Consider the following 24919-nt stretch of genomic DNA (forward strand, 5'->3'; position numbering starts at 1 on the left):
CAATGTATTATCATATAATAAATTCATAGATAATTATGGCGTATCATGTTCTCAAAGTAAATTCATTAAAGTTGTAAAAGCCATTCCCCCTGCAATGATTCAGATGGCTAAAGCCAGTCTAACCTATTCTTCCTCTATAATTCGTGAACCATCCTTAGTCATTGATGATCGTCAATTTAATGGAAAGTCATGCAATAATAAATTCTTAAGGACGATTCTAACCAAACAACTTTTTCCTTCTCAATTAAAAAGAAAATATTTGTTTAAAGATTATAATTTTAGATTCTTGATTAAATATCTTTCTTTTCCAATTCCACCAAAAGCAAAAGAAAATCACTTTAAAATATTAAATGCCATATACCCGTCCAAGGACTATCTTTATAAGAAATTTAATATAGATATGAACACATGCACATTTTGCAAAACTGATATTGAGACTACAGAGCACCTTTTTTATTCATGTGACAGTTCCCGATCTTTTTGGAATGATTTTCAGTACTGGTTAACCTCTAAAAATATTGATTGCCCTTCTCTAACCTTTCAAGTAATTAGATTTGGCCTACAAACAGAAAATAAGAAAATAGAATTTGGGATTAACAACTTATTTATAGTTGCAAAATTTTTCATTCATAAATGTCGCTTCTTAAAAATTACTCCGATTTTTGCTGGTTTTAAAAATGAAGTCCTTCTATTGAAGGCTTCATTAGATAAGTGTAAATTAAAGAAGGCTCAGATCTTACTTGATTTTTTGATGTTGCTTTTCAACTGATGTAGCTAGAATGTATGTGCGTACTTCTATTTTTGTTTTGTTTCTTTGTTTTCTTCACTTCATATGGAAGGTCATTTAATGCACGGGTATGCTGTTTTGTTATTTCTGACCTATAATGTTCTTTTCTTTTTGTTGTTGTTGTTCTTGGTTTGATGGCTGCTTTGTTCTTATCCAACTGTACTTATCCATATCTTGTTGATTTGTAAGATATGCGCTGTATTTGTGAATTTGTACAATAAAAAAAATAAATAAATAAAATAAAAAACTTTTTTCATGTAATGGCGGACTGCCCCGTTGACTGACATCCGTGTCGTTCCAATCACAGTGCTTTAAGGGTTTTTTTGGGCCAATCACAGCGCTCTTTTATCGAGGTAGGCGGGATGTCCCTGCAAACAAATATGGCTGCCGCTCGAAACGGTCCAATCACAGCTATCAGCCAGGCAAACTACAAATCAAGATGGCTGCCGTCGTAGTGGTCCAATCATGGCGCTACATAGATTTCATGGACCAATCACAACACTAAGTAGGCGGGATGTTATCGGAAAAAAACAAACAACGTGACTAGTCGGCGGTCAGCCGCTCGTTTGAAACGGCTTCGGCATCAAGTTTGGACTATTATGACTTTGGCTTTTGTTTGAGTCAAGATCAGATAGAAGTACTAACGTTTATTTAGGAGAAGGATGTGTTTCGCATCTTCTTTGGCGGAGTTTGGTGGACTGCCTCGTTGACCGACATCTGTAGCGGTGAGTACGTCATGGCTTGTCAGGCTAGAAGAAACTGAATCGATGCCTTCACGCAGGTATCTAGTAAATACTCAGTACCCGCGTTATATCGATCCGCCCAGCCCTACTGGAGAGAGGCCGCTGTTCGGGGTGGGCCCCCCGCTGTGACGGCCCTTCTCCAGGCAGGAGTGCGACACCCGCGGCTGCGGCTACGAGCAGACCCCGGTCCACTGGACCGCATGACGACTGCAGCCAGCCGGCCACAAAGACCGGAAGTAATAGCAGGTAGGCTAACAGCTAGCTCTGTGCTAACCTGGACCAGAGACATCAACAACCAACGCATCAGAAGTCTGTTACAAAGGTTTAAACGTGACGTAAAGGCAGGAGGACCTCCAACACCAGCGTCCTCTCCCAAGCCATCCCTCCAGGAATGGTCCTGATCTGATGAGATGGTTGGAGAACAGAAAGGCCCTGAAGAATGAGCTCTGCTAACAGAAGATCTGCTCTCAGCGCCTACTTCTGCTCTCTGATGGATTGGCATGTGGTTCCTTAAAGATTCACTTCATCTGATGGAGGACGTTTGTTGTAGCAAATGTAGAACAATGAAGATGCTGAGCAGGAATCCAGGAGGAGGCAGCAGAGACGGCGTAGAAGGACAGCGCAGCAGCAGAGCCGGAGGATCCTCTGATGGTCCTCTGTCAGATCCAGGGGAACACACAGCATGAAGCTGGACTCTAGAGCTGTTCTCAGATCAGTTCCCACTGCACTGAGAGTCATCTCCTCTTCTTCTGGTTCCTGTCTGCCACTGCTGGCTGAAGCTCGCCTCTGCTCTCCACCTCACAGAAACTTGGTCCAGCCAGAGTGTCTGCTGCCTCCGCCTCTCTGGATCATCATCTTCTCCTACAACAGCTGCTGGGTCACTTTGGATGGGCTGCTTGAATCTGGAGATTGGGATAAAGGATGTAGGTCTGAGGCTAGGGCTGCTCAATTAATCGAATTTTAATCACGATTACGATCGTAGTTTTGAACGATTATAAAAACAAAACAAGACGATTATTTGCTCCTCCCACTTGCACTGCCCTGAGTTGCAATTGAAGCGCTCCTCCCACAGTGTTGCCAACTTAGCGACTTTGACACTATTTCCAATAGGGATGCACCGATAGATTGGCATTTGATCCCAGTCGGCCGATAGCGCCCCTATCGGTTTTAATCGGAGTTTTCAAAAAAGATCAAAGCAGAAATAATGGTCAAAGGAGGAGACGGCAGCACTCAGGAGGACATTTATTATAGGGCTGCTCAATTAATCTAATTTTAATCACGATTACGATCTGAGTTTTGAACGATTATAAAAAACAAAACAAGCCGATTATTTGCTCCTCCCGCTTGCGCTGCCCTGAGTTGCAAATGAAGCGCTCCTCCACAGTGTTGCCAACTTAGCGACTTTGAGGCTATTTCTAGCAGCTTTTCAGACCCCCTTCTTGACTTTTTAATCCTAAAAGTACCTAGCGAACACCTCAGAAACATCTCTGGTAACCCTTAGCTACTTTCTGGATAACTGTCGTCGACGTTTCCTGCAGGTTAGCTAAACACTCCGCCTGCGCTCCGGACCGTTCTTCAGGACATTAGGAAAGGGAATGATGTAGTGATGTGTCAGTCGCTAAAGAAACAGCTCTCAGAGCCGGCTCCCTGTTGGAGTAACCAGAGTGAGTGACACACACACCGTACCTGCGGACTCCTGAGCCGATAAAAACGGCTAAATGTGCAGCGTGCTAAACACGTGCAGCTTGCCACTGATTGCTGTGAGACCGGGGTGGGGGGTGCAGCTGTGGTTGGGACAAATATTACATTAACTGATGGACCTGTAAATAAATAGTTTATAAATAAGGTAGAAATAAGTTCCTCACGCTGATAAATAATAACTAACCTATCTGAGGACACGGTGCTAGTGCACGCTCCTACAGCACCTTGACACGACTCAATAAATGTTATGCAACATTTTGTGAACATCAATTTATTTGTTATAAATGCCACTGTATAATTCTTGCTGTCAGTATTTGCAAGATATTGGTATTTGGGTCTGTACTGGTTAGACTTAAATGAGTTAAACCAAGGTCTACAGCCCTTGGGTCATAGACTATGAGCTATAAGTATATTGGTCTTTTTATACTGGGAATCAGGAGTTATTTTAGTGATTATCTTGTTTCTTGTTTATTTTTGTCCTGATTGTGCCCTGAGCAATTTTATGACTGAATAAAAACAAATAAAATCAACATGAATAGAAAAATCGTCCTAAATAATCGAGATCTCAATTTCAGTCACCATAATCGTGATTATTGTTTTTGCCATAATCGAGCAGCCCTAACTGAGGTTATTCTTGGATGTATTCCAGTCGCATGCTGCTGCAAAGAGAAGGGCATTAGGTGGTAGATGTTGGGGGGGGGGTTAACTTTAGTACTGTCGCGTGCCCGTCCCATTTACCGGTTCCTTTAAAACCCAGTTCCGTTAGAACTTATGAGACGGTGCATCCATCAGGGTTCGAGGGTGTATCGACGAGTATAATCGTACCAGATCCGGGTTTGGACTATCTAATTAGAATCTTGTCTTTTATTTTAAAGGTGAAATGACTTGTACGAATAGCCAGCCCCAGAGTGCTACACTTCTTTTAAACTCGTTACCTTTTGGTTAAGATACTAGAGAGAAGTCTGGAGGCAAGCCAAGCCTCTCAGCAATTGTTTGGATTACCCGGAATTAATTGCGCCTCTAACAGCTTATGTGGGAGGTTGGTAACTATAAAATGATTTATGCTAGTTGATCAGGCTATCATAAGTTTATCAATTTATTTATTAATCCAACCTTCCAGCTGATTAGAGACTTTTTCAACCTGCAATCAGAGCCAAAATAACCTCGAATATTTTGCTTTTATCGCCCTTAAGACAACTCGTTACTCGCAAGGAGGGGGAAGTTAAAACTTCCCTTATCTTAAGGTTTCTTTATATTATTCTGTTATAAACTGTAAAGTAAGTCCTGATAATTCAGAGACCGACCTTCGACATGCTTACCTCTGTGCAAATTATGGCCAGGGCCCCAAACGTGAAGCTTTAGAGAAAACCTGAAAGAATCAGGATTATGTTTCTTTTTCAAAAAAGGTTTATTACAAAATCAAAATACAAAAATGGGTAAAGTGAAAAACAACTACTATCCCCCACGGAGGAATTAGTTCAAAATGATTAAATAAGAGTTAGTTTACACCAGCTCTTGTCTTCTCAGAATCTCCCCAAGAACTCTCTCAGCCCGATCTGAGCTGCATCCTTTTATATCATTTCTGAGACTGCTCTAAACAATGTAAGAGTCACAAGTCATTCTCTCCTGACAGTTTAGGTCAAGGGGTCATCTACCAGATACACTTTTTTAGCTCTACATAAGACATTTAGTATCATTTCACTACATGCAGTATTCACATGAGGGCACAAAAGTTACATGCTGCACTCCTGGAATGAGAGCACAGGTCATAAATCTTCATGTTGGTAGCAAATTGTAGATCTTCTTTCAGCATTCCTGAGAGCTCCTGGGTCCAGCTGGACCTCTCCTCACTCCATGCCATTCCTTCTTTTCCCGCCAGAGGTGGAGTTAGGGGCGGGCCCAGGGGTGTGTCCATGGGTGGATCCAGAGAAGACAGCTTGTCTTTTGACCCTTTGCCTAGTTCTGTCCTCACCAGCAAGTCCTGAACTCCTGTCCTCTTGACCCTTGTGTGACCCTTGTCTCTGACCACTGTTTCTAAGCCTTGACTGGTTGCTCGGGCTTGCAACAGTACTACTTGATAGGGCTGTCGCGGTAACCGCAAAAATGAAATATCGCAATATGAAGAAGCCCACCGCGCTGCATCATGCGCCACCGCGATTACTGAACTTGGTTCAACTCAATGATGCATGTTCAGAAGGATGGCTGCACTGGTATCAAAACCAAACGTCACTTCGCTCCTTTGGGAGCACTTTGGTTTTCAGTACGTCAGCTGCTGCGCAGCCAGAGTCCTTGGCCGAGACAGAGCTGCCACCAGCGGCAAAAAAATAATAATAAATGCTCGGAGACCTGCTGAAGTCCCGAACAAGCACTGCTTCTGCAACCGTCCCGAAGAGAGTTGGAGCCGAGCTGGAGCTCACTCGCTACCTGCAGGAGGAATGCATCCACCCTAAAGAACCCCCCTGACACGGTGGAGCAACAACCGGGAGAGATTCCCTTTGCTCGCCAGTCGCACGCAGGTACGTGTGCGTTAGTGCAACGAGCGCTCCATCTGAGAGGGTTTTCAGTGTTGCTGGAAATGCTGCCCCCCCTCTCAGATCCTCTCTCAAACCGTAGTTAACATGCTGGTTTTCCTTGTGGGTAACACGGACGTGACCGAGCTATAAATCACCGTCATTCGTGTGTGTGAAAGTGAAATGATAGTGCGCCCCCCCGGCACGTGCGCGCCCGGTACATGTAATTTTTTATGCTTGATTTTAAACAACTAAACAAAATGGGAACTTGTTTCTTATTTGTTAGATGCTGCAGCCAAATTTGCATTTAAAAGTTTAACCTTCTCCTGAATTTTGTTGTTTTTAAGTTCAGTCGGACTCCGACTGTCGGAGAAACAAACGTTACTGCTCTTTGATCTGCATTCAGTAAAGTATTATAAAAGAAGGCACGGCAAATTTTAACCTTTTTTGAATGTGTAAACATTATGTTTAGATAGTACTGCAATAAAAAAAAAGGGCTGCAATAATATCGCACACCGCAATATTAAGCCACCCTGAATCACCGCAGTAGGAATTCCTCAACCGCGACAGCCCTACTACTTGATCTGGTTTGGTAGGTGTTATGAGTAGCATGAAGAGGAGACCACAGGTAGAGAGGCGTCTTTCCCAGGGTTGTCTTTTAGATGTAAAGAACCCAATGATGGAGGCGCCGGGTGTGAAGAGAGGGCCGGCCCCCAGATCTCAACGATGGGTAAGAACGGATGGCGGAGGGCTTTAGGGCTGTGCTTGGCTCATTCTGTGTATGATGTCGCCGTAATCCGAAAACAGTCATCTTAACAAGGGTGCATTTAGAGGCATGCGTGAAAGAAGCTTTATTGCAGACTTGAACGGATAGTCTGGCTTTGACTTTTGCTCGAAGATTATTGATGTGTGTGGCGAACGAAAGAGATGAATCCAACCAAATGCCTAGATGTTTACACGTTTTGACATACTCCAGAACCGTGCCGTTCATACGCGTGATTGTGGGTGGAGTTGAGGCAACAGGTTTTCGGCTGACTAGCATGAACTTGGTCTTAGTGGTGTTGCGACAGAGGTGGAGATTACTTAAAAAAACTGCTCTATGGAGGCTAAGCTGAGTTGAAGACTGGAAGCCACAGACTAGGGAGAGGGACCAACTGTGTACAGAATGGTGTACGCATGGTGTAAGAATATATGGAACGCCAAAAATACACAAACAAAACACCGCTTAGACCAATAGTTGATAGCATAGGTACACCAACATACAACACGGCAAAAGATATCAGCAGAATCATCAGCCCGTTATTAGGAAACACAGACCAACACTGCAAAAACAGCATAGAACTGGCAAAAGAACTAAAGGAGATCTCAATAGAAGACAACGACATACTCATCTCACATGACGTCACATCTCTGTTCACAAAAACACCAACCCAAAAAACCATAGACATAGTAGTTAACAGAATCAGACAGGACAAGACTTTACACAAAAGGACAAACCTCACAGCAGATGACATAGCACAACTGATAGGACTGGTAGCTAACTCCACTTACTTCACATACGACAACACAATATACAAACAACTGCAAGGCTTCGCCATGGGTAACGCGTTATCAGCCACCCTGTGTGAGTTTTTCATGGAAGACCTGGAACAAAAAGCCATAGCCACTGCCCCCCCAAACTGCTGAATAAAACGATGGAAACGCTACGTGGATGACATACTGGAAATCATACCAAAAGGACAAACAGAAACACTAACACAACACTTGAATTACATTGACGACACAGGCAGCATAAAGTTCACTTATGAGTAGCGATGGGTACCGAATTCGGTACTTTTTAAGGTACCGACTGAGCACCGATTCACGTAATTTGAAACGGTGCCTCGTTTCGGTACCCGTCCTTCATAACGAGAACTTACCTAGACAGCTTCGCATGCGCAAGAGCGTTATGTCATCGGTCCCTGCGAGCCAGTTGTAAACAGAGCATTATGGTAGAAAGAACGCACGCTAAAGCTTGGGTCCACTTCACTAAATGTGATGGGTAACTGGGTAATGATGAAACCAGCGACAACTATCTAAGTGAGACATCTTAAATAAAATGTTTAAGATAACGTTAGCTTGATTTGTTAGCTTCCATTCCGCTAATGGTGCATTCGTTTTCTCCTCGGAACTCCGAATTCCCGACTAGAAGAACACGAACGCGCTCTAAAGTTTGGCTTCACTTTACTAAATGCGTCGGGTGATTGGGTGAAGATGAAACCAGCGACAACGATCTAAGTGTGAAGCATCATCGTTTTAATCTGCTCCAGAAGCTAAATAAACTGTTTAAGATAACGTTAGCTTGATATGTTAGCTTCCATTGCCACCGTTGTTACCAGCTAATGGTACGTTCGCTTTCTCCTCGGAAATTCTAACTTCCCAGTAGAAAAAATCAAATGAAAAAGACGGCAAAAGGAATGAAGATACACAGTAAATTTAGTTCACAGTAAAGATGTTTGCTTCAGTTTAATTATCAGCTTATAAAACTACAAGGACGATGTTAAAATACAAACAGTTGTATGTTATTTATCGTGATATTTATCAAATATGGTTATATATTGAGAAAAAAATATATTTAATTATTAAAGAGAATTAAAATAATAAACACTCAAAAGTATCTAAAATTGGTACCGTTAAGTACCGGATCGATTCAAATGTCAAAGGTACCCATCCCTACATATGAGTCAGAAACAGAAGGCAGTATAGCATTTATGGACATGAACATAACCAGACAGACCGACGGGACCCTAAACATTAACACATACAGGAAACCAACACACACAGACCAATATTTATTATGGACATCAGAACACCCCACCATACACAAAATGTCAGTAATCAGAACATTATATCACCGAGCAAACATGGTAACAGAAGAGAGAGACCGTAAACAAGAGGACAAACACATACAACACGCTTTAAAGACCTGCGGATACCCGACATGGGCAATAAACAAAGGAAAATGACAAACAACAACAGAAAGAAAAAAACAACCTAAGCAAAGAACCAGAAACCCAGAAAGACAAGAACCAGAACCAGTGATAACCCTACCATACATCAGAGGCATAACAGAAAAAATAAGAGCAACAATGAAAAAACAAACATAAACACACCAACAAAACCATACACAACAGTTAGAAACAGACTAGTGCACCCAAAAGACAAGATACCAGCTGGACTTAAATGTGGAGTCGTTTACCAAATCCCATGCAAACTCTGCAATAAAACATACATACGAGAAACCGGACGCCAACTCAACACACGAACAATAGAACACAGAAAGGAGTGTGAGAAAGAAACAAGTGGAAAACACACAAGAGCAGCAAAACAAGAAGCAGAAAGCACAATAAAGAAGTCAGCCGTAACAGATCACTGCACAAGAGAAAACCATGTAATGGACTGGGACAACACAAGGATCATAAACACCGAACAACAGAAATACAAAAGATGGATCAAGGAAGCTATAGAGATAAGGAGACGTGGATGTGGGACCATGAACAGGGACGATGTAGTTTACACGCTGGATCACGCATGGGACTGCATCATCAGAGAGGGGAGAGCGGGCAGCAGAGGGCGACAACGTCCTCTGCTGTCCGCAGGTAAACGGAGAAGGAAGTGACGCCACCATAAGCGTCAGCTCTGAGGATGTTTGCAGCCATAAACAAAACTGTTAGCAAGGTAAAGAGAAACATTTCCTGTGTTTATAAAAGAACCAACAATGGAATTTGAAGACAAACACAGCAAGAACGTACAAAAGATCTGAACAAGCTTCTCAAGAACCTTAGCAAGACATGGTAGGACGGAAATGGTGCGATAGCAGTTTGGGTCAGCTGCAGAACCCTAACCACCCTTAAAAAGGGGAAAATTCTGGCAAATTTCCAGTCGGAGGGGAACTTGCACCGTTGTAGGGACATGTTTAGAGCTGAAACAACTAATCGATTTAATTGATTATTAAAATAGTTAACAACTTTTTTAGTCATCGATTAGTTGTTTAATAATCATATTTTACCGCATAAAGTCTATTTTTACCACAATCTGATATCGGTTACAATCTGTTAAATTTGCCGCCAGTGTGTGGCAGTAATGAGCCACTGATCTACCAGTGGAGCCGTAGAAGAAGAAATGAGCCAATAAGTGCCCTCGGTTTTCATGACGTAACACGTTACTGACGCTCATCTTGCTGTGAGAGATGGCGGATCAACAAGAAATACGGAAGAAAAATAGAAGCGACAAAACTGAAGAGAAACCCCGGACAAAAACCTCACGAGTATGGGAGCACTTCACTAGATGCCATGAAAAGACGGGTGACCTGCAAAATATGCAAAAACCATCTAGCATGGCACGGAAGCACGACGTCCCTAAGTGAACATTTGAGACGAAAACATGTGGGGGCTGATGCAGCAGAGGAAAGTCCGGTAAGTAACAGAAAATAAACAAGCTGGACTTAGTGTTTTAGCTGAGTTTGTTATAGTGGATGTTAAACATGTTTTTTTGCCGTGTCAGTCTGCGGTGTTCTACTTCTGATTGACTAGATGCAATCGTGAATCTCCTCCGTGTTGTGTGTCATGCGCTTGCCAAATTTAGCACGTCTGTTTATAAGAATGTTCTCGTTAAGAGAAAAACGGCACAAACCCATAACTATGTTCCTCATTCAAAAATGGACAACTCCGCGGAGAAAAATATACAGACGAGCTGTGTCCAGGTGAATATAACGCAAGATAGTTGTACGCTTTCAATTTTTAAATACAGGAGAAATTCAGAAAAAGTCATTTTTTTACTATTAAAAGGCTGTTTTACTATCTAACACTGTAAAACGCCTCACAACACATTTTTGTCAAAATAAATGATCACTGTATATTGTTAATTAATTCAAATAATATAATATTGATTTAGTGTTGTAGTGTGTGTGCTGCTTTATTTTATATGTGTACTTATTTCAGTCTATTTGTGTTTCTTATGCAGAAAAAAACAAGCAACGATGGACAACTACATGGGGAACAAGACACTCACCCCCCAGCAATGCATACCACTTACAAACTCTATTCTACATTCTACATTATTTTTTTATGGAATTTACCTCTTATATTTTGATGCCAAAAAATTATTCTGGACTGATATTTTGCACTGTTTAGCTCATTTTACACCACTGACTGTGTTCATGTGCAATAAAATAGATTGCAGTCAACTGCACAATTCTCTTATGTTTTTCTTTTTCTTAACTGAAATGCATTCATCACTTGTATAGGTTAAATAGCTAAACAATAACAAACTGATTAATCGAAAAAATAATCGACAGATTAATTGATTATGAAAATAATCGTTAGTTGCAGCCCTAGACATGTTAAAGAGTCTTGTGACCGGAGGGGCAGTAATGTGGGCAGCAGCATTAAGAACATGGAATCAAGACCGTCAAGGTCAGCAGATTTATTTGTGTCCAGCCTAACAAGTTCAACCTGGACTTCAGAAATGGATGAGCATGTGAAGGAAAACCCACTGTGGCTTGATGGAGAAGGCTCTGCTGTGCTGGAGTCTGAAATGTCTATGCCAGGGCTGTTCAAGTCCAGGCCTCCTGGGCCGGTATCCAGCACGCTTCAGTGGTTTCTCTGGTCCAACACACTAGACTGAGTGGTTGCATCACCTGTGCAGCAGCTCATCAGGCTCCGCAGAAGTCCGTTAATCACTTGCTGATTGAAATCCGGTGTGTTGAAGCAGGTTAAAATGAAAACATGCTGGATACCGGACCTTGAGGCCTGGAAATGAATAGCCCTGGTCTATGGGGACTTGATCTCGTTTTGGTCCACAGCTGCGCTCCGTGAGCTCATCACACTGTCACAGGGCGCCGCTTCCTCTGTCCCTCTGCAGCAAAACGCTACTGAACCATCCTTATCTGTGGACTATGTGAGATTTCCACCAACAGCAAAGGGATCTCATGTTGTTGTGTTTTATTTTTTATGTTGTGAGCTCATCTCCTCTCACAGATCACAGAATCACAGTTTTCACAATTTATCTGATGGTCTACAAATGCAGTTTAATAATTTTAGTATAAGTCCGGTTTAACTTGGGCTGTTAACAATAATAAAACTGGTGTGTAGTTTATAATCTGCATTTTAAACAACTGAAGCTCAGAGAGGCGGAGTCTTGCTGCTGCGGCATCCCAAAAGTGTGTTTTCATTGGTCGGTTGCAGACAGGAGTCGTAGGTTTTCAAGCATGCTTGCAGACTATCAGAGGCTGATTTGGTCGTGAGACGGCTCAAAAAGCTCAAAACAGATCTCGACGGGGGACTCATATGGACGTAACACCGACACGGTGTGTCTTGTGAACAGGGCTTGAGAGCGATGTAAAGTCGGGAAGCTCGCTAAACAGCAGATTTAATCAGACTTTGAAAGAACAAACTCTGGGTGGAGAAGCCGGATCTACACTTCTGCGTTTGCACGGAAACACGCAATGCCATTTTGCATCGGCGCAAAGCTTTCCGACAGGCTTGCAGAGGGAGACCAAGACATGTCCGACTTTTTAAACACTATTCGAATTGAGACTGTGATTGGTCAGGACACCACTTCCTGTAAATTCGTCAACAGCACCACCATTGCCTCGTCAATATAGTGAAAAGATATTTAGCCGCAGACCTGGAACAGATTGTAGAACGCATCACAGAAAATGTCCGAAAATATGAACTTGTGTTCACCGTGACTGAAGGAGTACAAAGATACAGGGCAAAGGTTTTATTTGTGAACAGAACGTGGGTCATAGGTATGAGCGTTAGTCACTCAGGTTTCTGACGGGCACTAACTCAAAGATTCATTATAGCCATCACGCTAGATGCCTTTCCGTGGAGACACCGTGTTCCACCCGCTAGCATCCACCACGGGTAACAAATAAATCTAATGTCGTAACGACTCTGATTCTCTCGAGTCATCCGGTTACGGGTGTTTTAGTAACCCACGACTTGCAACGTGTCTACTTACCCACACAACCGGTGATCTGCATGTCAACCACAAGAGCTCTGGTGAGCAAAGGTCCTCTTTTCCAGACTGGATGTGTCCTCAGCTGATCAGAACCAAAGCGTTGGATCTTTAATCTCCTGCGTTGTTCTGAAGCAGCATCTTAATCAGCTCTCCTGCTTTGTTTCTATTGCAGCTGTTAGCTAAACACGGCTAAAGAAAACCTGCTACCACTTCAGGATCATCCATCAGCTGGGACTGCTTCATCAGCATGGACACAGGTACTGGGGTGTGTGTGTGTGTGTGTGTGTGTGTGTGTGTGTGTGTGTGTGTGTGTGTGTGTGTGTGTGTGTGTGTGTGTGTGTGTGTGTGTGTGTGTGTGTGTGTGTGTGTGTGTGTGTGTGTAATAAAGTGCATGTTTGCATGGAACAGAATACTTTATTGAGCCCACAGAGGGGAAAGTCACTTGTTACAGCAGCACCAACACTTAAGGGATAATATTCAGAAAACAGTACCTGTGTGTGTAGGGGTTGTGTCGACTAGTCGACTTCACTGCTCTGCAGTGACGTTTTATGCCTGTCATTGACTAGTCGCTGTCACATGATAATGACCGACAAGATGGAGTCCCCGGAAAAGACAGCAGGTGACGAGCCCCTGCGCGTCGGTACTGACACCTGCCGTAAAACGGACATTTAACCAAATTGTGACCTTTACCCTCTTGCAATTTAACCTTCCCCTCACCCCCATCCTAACCTTAACCAGCTTGCGCATGCAAAGCTCTGATTGTTGACGTGCTCCAGACATCTGCGTCCTGAGCACGGCCACAGTAACATTATCAATCAGGTGTCGCCACCTCAAAAACTAATTTAACACGCGATCGTTCATGTCGGCTCATTTCCTTTTATGTTTTCTGTCTTTTATTCTTTTATTTGTGCCTGATGCGTTTCGCTGCTGTGGAGCGGGGCGCATCACCTGTTTTGTCCTCAGTGACGCACCTCACCGATGTGGCCGGCGAGCACCCCGCTGTTTTTGCGGTCGGTAGATCTTTTAGAACTGCAGTTCAAAGGTAACTCATGAGGTGAATATATATGAACCCAGGTAGCAGTTTCTCTTTAGGACTGAGAGGAGATGCAGGAAGATAATAAACAGGCAGGACAGAAAAATAGATGTTTAACTTAGAAAATGTGGACGCAATTTTTACTGTCAAAAACTGCAGCGGACCCCCCCCCCCCCCCCCCCGTGCGTAGGGGGAATATCGCTTGGTCAGCCATCGTCAGTAGCCGTTTCAGGTGTGTGACGTCATCAACGACTAGTTGAAGTCAACTCGATTTTCATTACGTGACTGTCGACTTTAAAACAGAATTAAGTCATGCAGCCCCTAGTGAGTTCACATATGTACCTGTGTGTGTGCACACACAGGCAGTAAGCTAGCATGGTAACCTTCAACGGCTAAAAATACAAATATAAAATGGATGAAGTCGTGTTCCTGGTCCTCGTGTACCAGCCGTCCACACTGAGCGGTGTTCACCATGTCGTGGCTGTGTGTGGGAACCTTCATACCACATGTAGGAACATCCAGTGGTGGAACGGTGAACACCGAAGGTCTCAGTCATCCACACATGTTCCTCATCCACTAATTATTTTACCATTTAATAATTAATATGGTGGGAAAACATCTGAGTGGCGTGACTGGTGCTGGAACAGCCGACAGGAATCTGACTCTGTAGAACAGATGTGGTGTTTTTAAGGGATGAATATTACAGATTATAGTATATTTGTGTCCTTGTGAAGCCCTCGTGCTTCTGCCTCAGAGGCGTGAGATGAAAGAACGTTTCTATGTTATTATGAAGGTCCTGTCAGAGCTCCTCTGGAGGAAACAGCAGATCCTTCTGGAGCCACGCTGGGATCTGGGATCCTTTGTGCAGCGACAGATAAACCGCACCAATCTGATTCCATGTTCTATTTTACATCTACGAGAACCTCCTCTGCTCCCCCTCACACAGGCGTTGCCACGGTAACCAGACTGGCTGCACTCAGACTCCATCCAGAAGGACTCCTTAGATGTAAAAGAGAACCCGTTACTCTACGCTTGATCAGATTAACGTTCATTTAATCCTGGCAGGAACCTCTCCTCTGACCCGTAGTGTTGATGACCTCTGACCTTTGTTTAGGTCTTTAGGGTCTCCATCTCACAACAACGTCCTCTCTTTTGTTTCCGGGTAGAACCAGGGAACCCCCTCACGAGCTGGAGATGTGGCATGACCAAATATGGGTAACAGAGGGCGTTCCTGTGTGTAAATGAGTGAGAACGGACACGAGCACCTGGGTACGCACAGGTGGGCTTTATCATCAGACGAGTGCGGAGGAACGAGCGCACGAGAGGCCGCCGCACGTTGCTTAGATCAGGTCTTTGAACGTTCAGAATTTCATTCATAGGAAGGAGTTTAGGAACATTTTTACCATCTTTATGCAGATGACATCCAACTGTACATCTCCTTTAAGCCCCATGAGATGTCTAAGCTGCAGCTGTTACACACCTGCTTAGACTCTATCAGAACCTGGATGGTGGGAGCTTTCTTCAGCTGAATGAAGATAAGACTGAGATCCTCATCTGTGCCCCAGACAAGCTGGTTCCCAAAGTCAGAGACTCTCTTGGTCAGCTTGCTTCTCACACCAAACCTTCCGTCAGGAATCTTGGTGTGACCTTTGACCCAGCTCTCACCCTGGATTCTCATGTCAGTTCTCTTGTTGGCTCTTCCTTCTTCCATCTCAGGAACGTTGCTAAGCTGAGTCCCATTCTGTCCCGCTCTGAACTTGAGACAGTTCTCCACACCTTCATCTCCTCACGCTTAGACTACTGTAACTCTCTTTTCACGTGTCTGAGCAGAACCTCCCTGAACCGTCTACAGGTGGTTCAGAACGCCTGTGCTCGGCTTCTGACCAAGTCCTCCAAACACACCCACATCACCCCGCTTCTCCTCCAGCTTCACTGGCTGCCAGTCACCTTCAGGGTTCATTTCAAGATCCTGGTTCTGGTCTATAGGGCCTTACATGGACAAGCACCATCTTACATTGGTGATCTTCTTAGTCCCTACACCCCCAGCAGGTCCCTGAGGTCCAGTGATCAAAGCCTACTGATTGTGCAGCACCAGGCTAAAGGTCAAAGCATGTTAAACTCTGCTGGCTAACCAAATGAAGCCTTCTTGAAAACAAACAGTGTTCATTAAACACAGCACATGTTTAAAGTACATTTAAAACTAATTACAAGTTAGGATCCTTGTAGCGACATGAATGGCCTCATTTGTGACCCAAAGGTCACACTTCCTCAGCTGGGTCAAGCTGTCCTGGCTGCACTTCTATCTACAGATTATCCATCACAGGAGACTGAATGTCGGTCAACCACCCCTTTAATCTGACTGCCTTTATCTGACTGCTGTTCCATCCGCAAGACGAAGGACACTTCAAGATTTAAAAGAATCATTTTTAATAAACTCTTTTCACTGTTTATTACAATGTTCATAAATAATCATCAAGGTTCATTATAAATGTACTTAATTACTGAAGTGAATTATTATTCTTTGGTTAATAATAATTATTATTTATGATAATCAGTAATGTTTAACTGTGACAAGAAGATCATGTGCACTTATACACCCCATGCAGAACACAGTAATCAGGTTAAGGTTAACTGCACTCACATGTCTTTGTCACATGACAACCCAGAGCTTTCTGTCTCTGAGAAGGCGTGTTCCGAGGTATGTTAAGTCCCACCCTCTGACATGTCAAATCTGATTTGTTAGAATAAGATTACCGGCCGTCTCTTAAAACCTAACTCCTCAGTTCAAGTTCAGTTCTTGAGCTCACCAAATTCTCTTCGTGGCAACGAGAGTCAAGAGGATTGAGTCGGCCGTTCGAAACCTCTAGTAAAGCTTTTCTGTCATGCCGATAGAATTGCTTCAACGGAAACGCCATCTGCAGCAAAGCTTACGCTACGAGATTCCTTAAGAATCTGCTCAGACACAAACCAAGTCCACGCCTGTGTGCCTGCGGCAACTCTAGGACCAGAGAGTCGGTACCACTGGTCTCCCCTACCGGACCGAGTACCCAGAGGCTGATCAAAATCCTCCCTTGACCTCCGGATCTGAACAGAGGGTCGTCTGAACGGTGAGGTAGAACACAAGATTGCGTCTGGATGCCTGTTTTATTAAGAAATAATTTAGCTTAACTGCAAACCAAACTCTTTCACCCAGAACGCGTTTTTCTCTCGCTAAGATAAAAACCTTCTGAGACCTACATTCACACATCCAAATACCAAGTTTTAATACCAACGCTTTTATAAATTGTCATTTATGAATTGTCCTTTAAATTGTCGTCTTTGGTAATAAATTCTTAACTTTTTAAACCTGACTCTTCTTTGAAATAAAACACAGAGTGGTGCATTTGGTCACTAAACGAGCAAAGATCTCTTTAAATCTTCTGAATTAATAAATAAACCTTTGCTGTTAATTTAAATCTCTTAAGTTAAATATTTATCTTTTGATTAAATATAGACCAAGCCAGTTGGTGTATGAACTTCTATCCATTATATAAATATCCGTGGATATCTATACATGATATAAGTTTCATTACCAATTCGTTTGATCTTTCTCAGGGTTTAACAAAGCTGAATAGCTACAGCTTAAATTCTAGTTATGTAGATTAACTACGCAACATCCTACATGATCTCATGATAATGTAAGGGCAGTTTGGACATATACTGATTAAAAATCATTTTTTAACTGTAGAAAATATTCTACAGTGATGTAGAAGTATACAGTATACCTGAAATAGCAAAGTTACATTAAAACCAAGCACACCATTGTGTTTCTTGTGAAATTCCCAATAAGTCTGATGTGCCACATCACCGTCTTCCTATTGAAAAAATGAAAATTGGATCCAAGATGGCCACCTTCAAAATGGCCACCGTGGTCACCACCCATCGTGAAAAGTTTGCCCCCTCACGTATACTAATGTGCGACAAACAGGACGTTAATATCACCAACCATTCCGTTTTAGGAAGGCGTATCCATAGAAACGGCCCACCTGTACTTTATGAAGTGCCTTGTAATTTTTATCTGTAGAAGTCCTATGTTGATATTATGCACCTGGGAAAAAGGCGAGTAAATGTGATGCTGGTCAGCATTCTGAGAAGCCATAATCATCCAACAAGGCAGCCAGTTTCTCAGCTTTGTGTACTCTTCCCTCACATGAAACCAGAGCTCAGTCCAGAGTTTTAGGAGTCAGTTCATTAACAGTTCTGTTATGTGTGACCACTACAGTTACAGCAGTCAGTAATTCACATCATGTTTCCTACAGATGTTCAACAGCTGGCGCTGGTTAAAGAAGAAGCTCCTGGTGAGGACCAGCAGGACCCAGAACACCTCCACATAAAGGATGAACAGGAGGAACTCTGGACCAGTCTGGAGGGAGAGCAGCTCCATCTGAAGGAGGAGACGGATGCTGCCAGGTTTCCAGTCACTGTAGTTACTATAAAGAGTGAGGATGATGAAGAGAAACCTCTGATCTCACAGCTTCATCAGCAGCAGATAGAAGACAGAGATGTTCCAACCAGCAGCTCAGCTGGTGGAGGAGCAGGAACTAGCAGGAACCCTGATCTGAACCCTCATGAACAGACATCTGATTCTTCAGAGACTGAAGTTAGTGGAGATGATGAAGAGGATGATGATTCGAGTATAGACTCTGAGCTGTCTGACTCTGGAGACGGAGACAAAGATGGGAATGAGAGCAGGTCTTCTGCGTTGGATGTCAACACTGTTAACAAGTCCTTTAGCTGCCCTGAGTGTGGTGAACAGTTTCTCCACAAGTGTTCTCTCCAGAAACATGTGAGAGTGTTGGGTCATTCAGCAACAAGGTCTTTGGGCAGCTTGGTTAATAAGAAATGTGTTAGAGTGAATCAGCATCTAGACTCAGGCAGGAAAGTCCAGAAAGACCCAAACTCATTTAGTTGTGACAACTGTGGAAAAATATTTAGGGGAATATCAAGTTTAAACAAACATGTGATTATCCACAAAGGACAGAAGCCTTTTTCCTGTGAGCTCTGTGGACAAAGATTTAGTCAAAAGGAACATTTAAGCAGGCACATGCGAGTCCACACAGGAGAGAAGCCTTTTGCCTGTGAGCTCTGTGGACAAAGATTTAGTCATAAGGAACATTTAAGCAGGCACATGCGAGTCCACACAGGAGAGAAGCCTTTTGCCTGTGAGCTCTGTGGACAAAGATTTAGTCAAAAGACAGATTTAAACAGACATGTAAGAGTCCACACAGGAGAGAAGCCTTTTGCCTGTGAGCTCTGTGGACAAAGATTTAGTAATAAGGAACATTTAAGCAGGCACATGCGAGTCCACACAGGAGAGAAGCCTTTTGCCTGTGAGCTCTGTGGACAAAGATTTAGTCATAAGGAACATTTAAACAGGCACATGCGAGTCCACACAGGAGAGAAGCCTTTTGCCTGTGAGCTCTGTGGACAAAAATTTAGTCAAAAGACAGATTTAAACAGACATGTAAGAGTCCACACAGGAGAGAAGCCTTTTGCCTGTGATCTCTGTGGACAAAAATTTAGTCAAAAGACAGGTTTAAACACACATATAAGAGTCCACACAGGAGAGAAGCCTTTTGCCTGTGAGCACTGTGGACAAAAATTTAGTCAAAAGACAGATTTAACCAGACATATAGGAGTCCACACAGGAGAGAAGCCTTTTGCCTGTGAGCTCTGTGGACAAAGATTTAGTCATAAGACAGGTTTAAACCGTCACATTAGAGTCCACACCGGACATAAACCTTTTTCCTGTCAGCTCTGTGGACAAAGATTTAACCAATGGACACATTTAAACAGTCACATGAGAGTCCACACAGGACAGAAGCCTTTTGTCTGTGAGCTCTGTGGACAAAGATTTAGTCATAAGTCAAATTTAAACAATCACATAAGAGTCCACACCGGAGAGAAGCCTTTTTCCTGTCAGCTCTGTGGACAAAGATTTAACCAAAGAACACATTTAAACAGTCATATGAAAGTCCACATTCGACACAAGTCTTTTCCTGTGAACTCTGTGGACAAAAATTTAGCCAAAGGACAACATTAAAAAATCACATAAGAGTCCTCACAGGACAGAATCCTTTTGCTTGTGAATTCTGTGGACAAAAACTTGGTCAGTCACAAGAGTCCACACAGGACACAACCCTTGCACAGACGCTAACGAGGTCTCTAGCTTTGTTGGACGCACTGTCAGCTTCTCATTAACTGATAGAGAGGTGATATGCGTTTCTCCATTTGAATCGTAAATGGCCTGTATTTGATATTATGCCTTCTAGAGTCCTGGAACCCCCCCAAGGCCCTTTACAACACTATCAGTAATTCACCTATTCACACACACATTCACACCCTAGTGGTGATGAGCTACATTGTAGCCACAGCTGCCCTGGGGCACACCGACAGAGGCGAGTCTGCCGCACACAGGTGCCACCGGTCCCTCCGAGCACCACCAGCAGGCAAAGGGGGTTAAGTGTCCTGCCCAACGACAGCGACAGACTGAGTGGGGCCCGAACCTACAACCTACCAATTACGGGGCGAGCCCTTAACTCCTGTGCCTCTGTCGCTCATTCATTACAGCCATTTACTGTTTACAGGAACAACTTGACTTGGGTCAAATCCTAAACAAAACATGATTATGTAAACAAAGTCAAACTAACTGAACTGTAGTGTGACTGTAGCGGTCAACTAAAACTACAGCTACCCAGCCCTCCTCTGGGTCACCAGGTGACAGACTGACAGCCCCTTTTGATTGTGACCACTTGTACTCACGTAACCCCAAATGTAAACATGTGGGTGGGAGTGCTTCATCCTGTCACAGGGAAGCATGAATGGATCTGTGGCAAATGTGACCATGGGCCACTTGAGACAAGCAGCGATAAAGAGCTCACGGTGCCAGGTTCTCCACCACACCAGGCTCTTCAAGGAGCCAAGCTTTTTTTGTGTTTTGTTTTTTTGTTTGTTGTTAACTGCAGGAAATGCAGGTGTTTTGTGAATTTTGATCAAAAGGGGACCAAATCTTGTACAAATAATATGTATTCATTGTTATTTTTGGGACATTTATTTATTTTTATGTCAGGTCATTTTTTAAATCGTAGCAACGTGGTACTGTTCTGTTCCAAGTACTGGCCTCATCCTCCCATACTTGGTAGTACAGACTTTCTGCTGTACTAGTCAAAATCATACTTGTCAATAGGGATGTCCCGTTCCGATATTGATATCGGCCCAAAAACACCGTATCGGATTATTATCGGACTGCATCAAAAATGTCCGATAGTAGCGGTACATTCCGCTTTCAATTCCATTCCAGCGTTTCTATCCATCAGCGCCCGGATCACGTGATCAGAACAGTGTGTGCTTACAAAGTAGAACGGAACAATGTCGACCATGTGGCAGAATTTTTCATTAAAGTCCAGAAAAGACAGTTTGGCTCAGTGCAACACTTGTCATGCACGAGTTTCCCGTGGTGGAACAGAATCGAGGGAGACTAAGACATCCAACCTCATCGTGCAATTGTCCCCAACCTCAGCTGTTCACGTTTATGCTGCCAAAGGTTAATAAAACATTGGTCAGATTTTTACACTTACTGTTGCTGGCTTTTGTTTTCTGTTTTGAGTAATATCACTTGATCAAGCCTTTCATACGTTCCACACTATGAAAAAGGTACATGTATGTATGATTTATGCTGATATGTCAGATTGATATCGGTATCGGTCAGCACTGAAGGCTGCAATATCGGTATCGCATCGGAAGTGCAAAAGATGTATCGGGACATTTCTACTTGTTAAGCACACAAGAACGTACTAGCATCCTTTGGTATGGAGAAACAGCCACTGTTGACATTCACGTCATCCATCTTGGCTCGCAACTGTTGTTGGTTTAGCGTCCAAGAAACAGCAGAGAACGTCTCGGCTAGTAGAAGCTAACCATTGGCATTAGCAACTCCACCACACAGCAAAACTCCTTCAGACTTGTGTATTTATGGACATCATAAAAAAAAAACAACGTTGCAGAGCAAACAGTGGTAGAGTTGTATTGCTGTTTGCCAATCAGAGGAGATATGTCCACATATCAGGAAACAAGGCTGAATCCTGCCATCTGAAGATACTTTGTCCTCCAGTTGAGATCACTGTACTCAAACAGGCACACCAGAGCTCGTTTCCCCAGAGTAAGACCAGTGCAAATGAATTAAAATCATGAGTAAAACATGAGTCTACACAGGACGGAAGCCTTTGGCCTGTGTGCTCTGTGCACATAGATTTAGTCAAGAAAATTTTAAACAGACATGGCTGTCCACACAGATCAAGACCTTTAACTAATAATAATAATACATCAGAATTATATAGCGCTCAAAGACGCTTCACAAAATGGCAATAAGCTCATAATGAAACAAAATGTAAAATAATGAACAAAACTGGGGGCATGCTGGGTCAGTATTAGGGGACGGCCAATTTGAAGAAGTGGGTTTTAAGCAGTGATTTCAAAGAAGAGTGAGAGACGGCATGTTTAGTGGGTGGGCGTTCCAAAGTGTAGGGGCAGCGGCTGCAAAGGCTCCATTCCCCATGGTGCGGTGTACTGTTTTGAAAGGAGAAAGAAGGTGTGAGTCAGAACGAAGGTGCCAGATAGGAGAATGGCGATGGAGATGTTCCGTCAGATAGGATGGCGCAAGGTTATTGAGTGAGGAGCAATTTGTAATGGATCCGGTATGGAACAGGCAGCCAGTGGAGGTGGTTGAGTACCGGAGTTATGTGGTCCCTGGAGTGGGTGTGGGTGAGTAAACGTGTTGCTGAGTTTTGGATGTATTGCAGTTTTTGTAGAGCTGAGGAAGGAAGTCCATAAAGTTTGCTGTTACAGTAGTCCAGTCTAGAGGTTATGAAGGCAAAGATGAGTGTTTGGGCAGTGGAGTCAGTGAGGGATGGACAGAGACGGGCAATGTTGCGAAAATGGAAGAACGATACCCTGGTGATATTGTTGATGTGAGACTTAAAGGAAAGGGAGGAGTCAAAGATGACGCCGAGATTACGGACTGTAGAGGAGGGAGTCACTGCGAGACCATCAATTTGAGGGAAATATTTTGAACAGAGGGCAGGAGAGATTTGGGACTAGTGATGAGGTCTGTTTTGGAGCAGTTCAATTTGAGGAAGTTGGTGTCCATCCAATGTTTTATGTCAGAGAAGCATCCTGAGATCGTGAAAAGAATGGCTGGGGTGATTGATTTGCTGGAGATGTAGAGTTGTGTGTCGTCAGCATAGCAATGAAAATGAAGACCATGTTATGTGTAAGATGTGACGGGGGGGGGGGGGGGGCATGTAAATGATAAAGAGGAGGGGCCCAGCACAGAGCCCTGGGGAACACCATGGGTGACAGGGGCAGTGTGTGAGGTGCAGTTGTTGACAGAGACATAGTCGTGGCGGTCGGAGAGGTAAGAAGTGAACCAGTCGAGTGCTGAGCCTGTAATACCAATAGATGATTGATGACGGTTAAGGAGGATGGAGTGATCAATGGTATTGAAAGCTGAGCTGAGGTCAAGGAGGAGGAGAATGGTGAGGGTACCAGAGTCTGAAGCAATCAAGAGGTTGTTGGTTACTTTCAGTAAAGCAGTTTTAGTGCTGTTATGAGCGCGGAAATCAGGTTGGAAAGTTTCAAAGAGTTGGCAGGATTGTTGGTGTGGCAAGGTGGAGAAACGAGGGCCCGGGCGGGATTCAGTCCCCAGACTTCGGGGTGAGCGTCGCGCGCGCTAACCAGTCAGCCAAAGGGATGTCCCCTTGGCCAAGTAGCCAGGGCGAATGATCAATCGGGACACTGTGACGGGACGCTCACACTGCCACATAGGTATTGCTGGAGTTGAGTGGTGACTGAGCAATCCAGGATCTCTGAGAGTAGTGGGAGGTTGGAGATGGGTCTGAAACTATCCTTAGAGTCTGGGTTCAGACCGGGTTTTTTTTAGAATGGGGGTAATGGAGTCGAGTTTAAGCAAAGGTAGGACAGATCCAGTGGTGAGGGAGGTGTTTATGATACTGGAAATGAGAGGGAAGACAGGTTTTGATGAGAGGAGGGGATGGGGTGGTGAATTTCATGGATGTGAGGAGCTTGGTTAAATCAGATGGGGTGAAGGTAGAGAAGCAATAAGGTGGTGGATCCAGTAGACAGAGAGGAAGCGAGCTGACTATGAACTGATGCCAGTTTTGAATGGAAATTTGTGTGATGGCATGTGGTTGACATGTTGCCCTTAAACGGAGTAGGAAGTGATGCCACCATCAGCATCAGCTCTGAGGAAGTTCGCAGCCGTGGACGAAACTGTCAGCAGCAAGGTAAAAAAGAAACCTCTTCTGTGTTTCGGGATTGTTGGGTATTTTTATAAATGTACCTTTTTGAGGCCTAAAAGATGCCCATTACACATCATGAATCTCTGTGTTGGCTGTTCATGAAAAGGTTGAGCAAGGATGTTGATTGAGAAACCTCTGTACCTCTGTAACTTGAGAAGGCCAGCCTTCTCCCCCATCCATTTGTGAATAAAGCCCCTGACAAACTGGGAGCACAGGGGAGTGACGTGGGGAAGCCTCGGAGGAGGTTTCTCTGCGTTAACTCTCCATGTTTTGGAGACTCAGGGTAAAATGTCTTCCGTGTTGTCATGTGTGTTTATTTCAGGTTCCAGGGTTATGGAGGTTAAATATTACCTAACAGATAATTGGAGAATGCAGGTATACAGAGCAGGTGAGGAGAAAGCTTTGAGGTTGGAGCAGAGTGGGGGCTGGTTGAGCCACACACATGGACATTACAAATAATCAATTTACTCTCTCTTTCTCTATCAAAGGGTGTGTCGTCCTTTAAGGTAATATGGGATAAAATCAAATTACCTATCAGGGATAGTTTGCTGAACATGGAGAATGAGGTGCGGGGTTAGAACTGGACTGGATTGTGTCGGAGTAGAACTTGGAGCGGGAACTATTGTTTTGTGCATCCCAGTGTGGTGTTTGGAGATTTGGCGGTGAACAGTGAGACCAGTTTTCTTAGAAACTGGCTTAAACCAAGTACTGAGTACAAATGCAGGTCTGTCATTTCTCTGTTCAAAATCCTCGTTCTGTTGATTTGATGCTTTTTTTCTACTTGT

General features: G+C 43.6%; 1 protein-coding gene across 1 annotated transcript; it reads left to right on the plus strand.

The window, feature by feature from the left end:
• Positions 1-1321: 1321 nt before the first annotated feature.
• Positions 1322-24427, plus strand: LOC107374386 (zinc finger protein 678). Its single transcript, XM_015942531.3, is given in 3 exon segments — positions 1322-13003; positions 18078-19808; positions 19811-24427. Coding segments are annotated over 3 exon segments (1950 nt in total). The 5' UTR covers positions 1322-12993; the 3' UTR covers positions 20020-24427.
• Positions 24428-24919: the final 492 nt, after the last annotated feature.

This window comes from Nothobranchius furzeri, chromosome 2 (assembly GCF_043380555.1).
Source record: "Nothobranchius furzeri strain GRZ-AD chromosome 2, NfurGRZ-RIMD1, whole genome shotgun sequence".
In the NCBI taxonomy this organism is placed as follows: domain Eukaryota; kingdom Metazoa; phylum Chordata; class Actinopteri; order Cyprinodontiformes; family Nothobranchiidae; genus Nothobranchius; species Nothobranchius furzeri.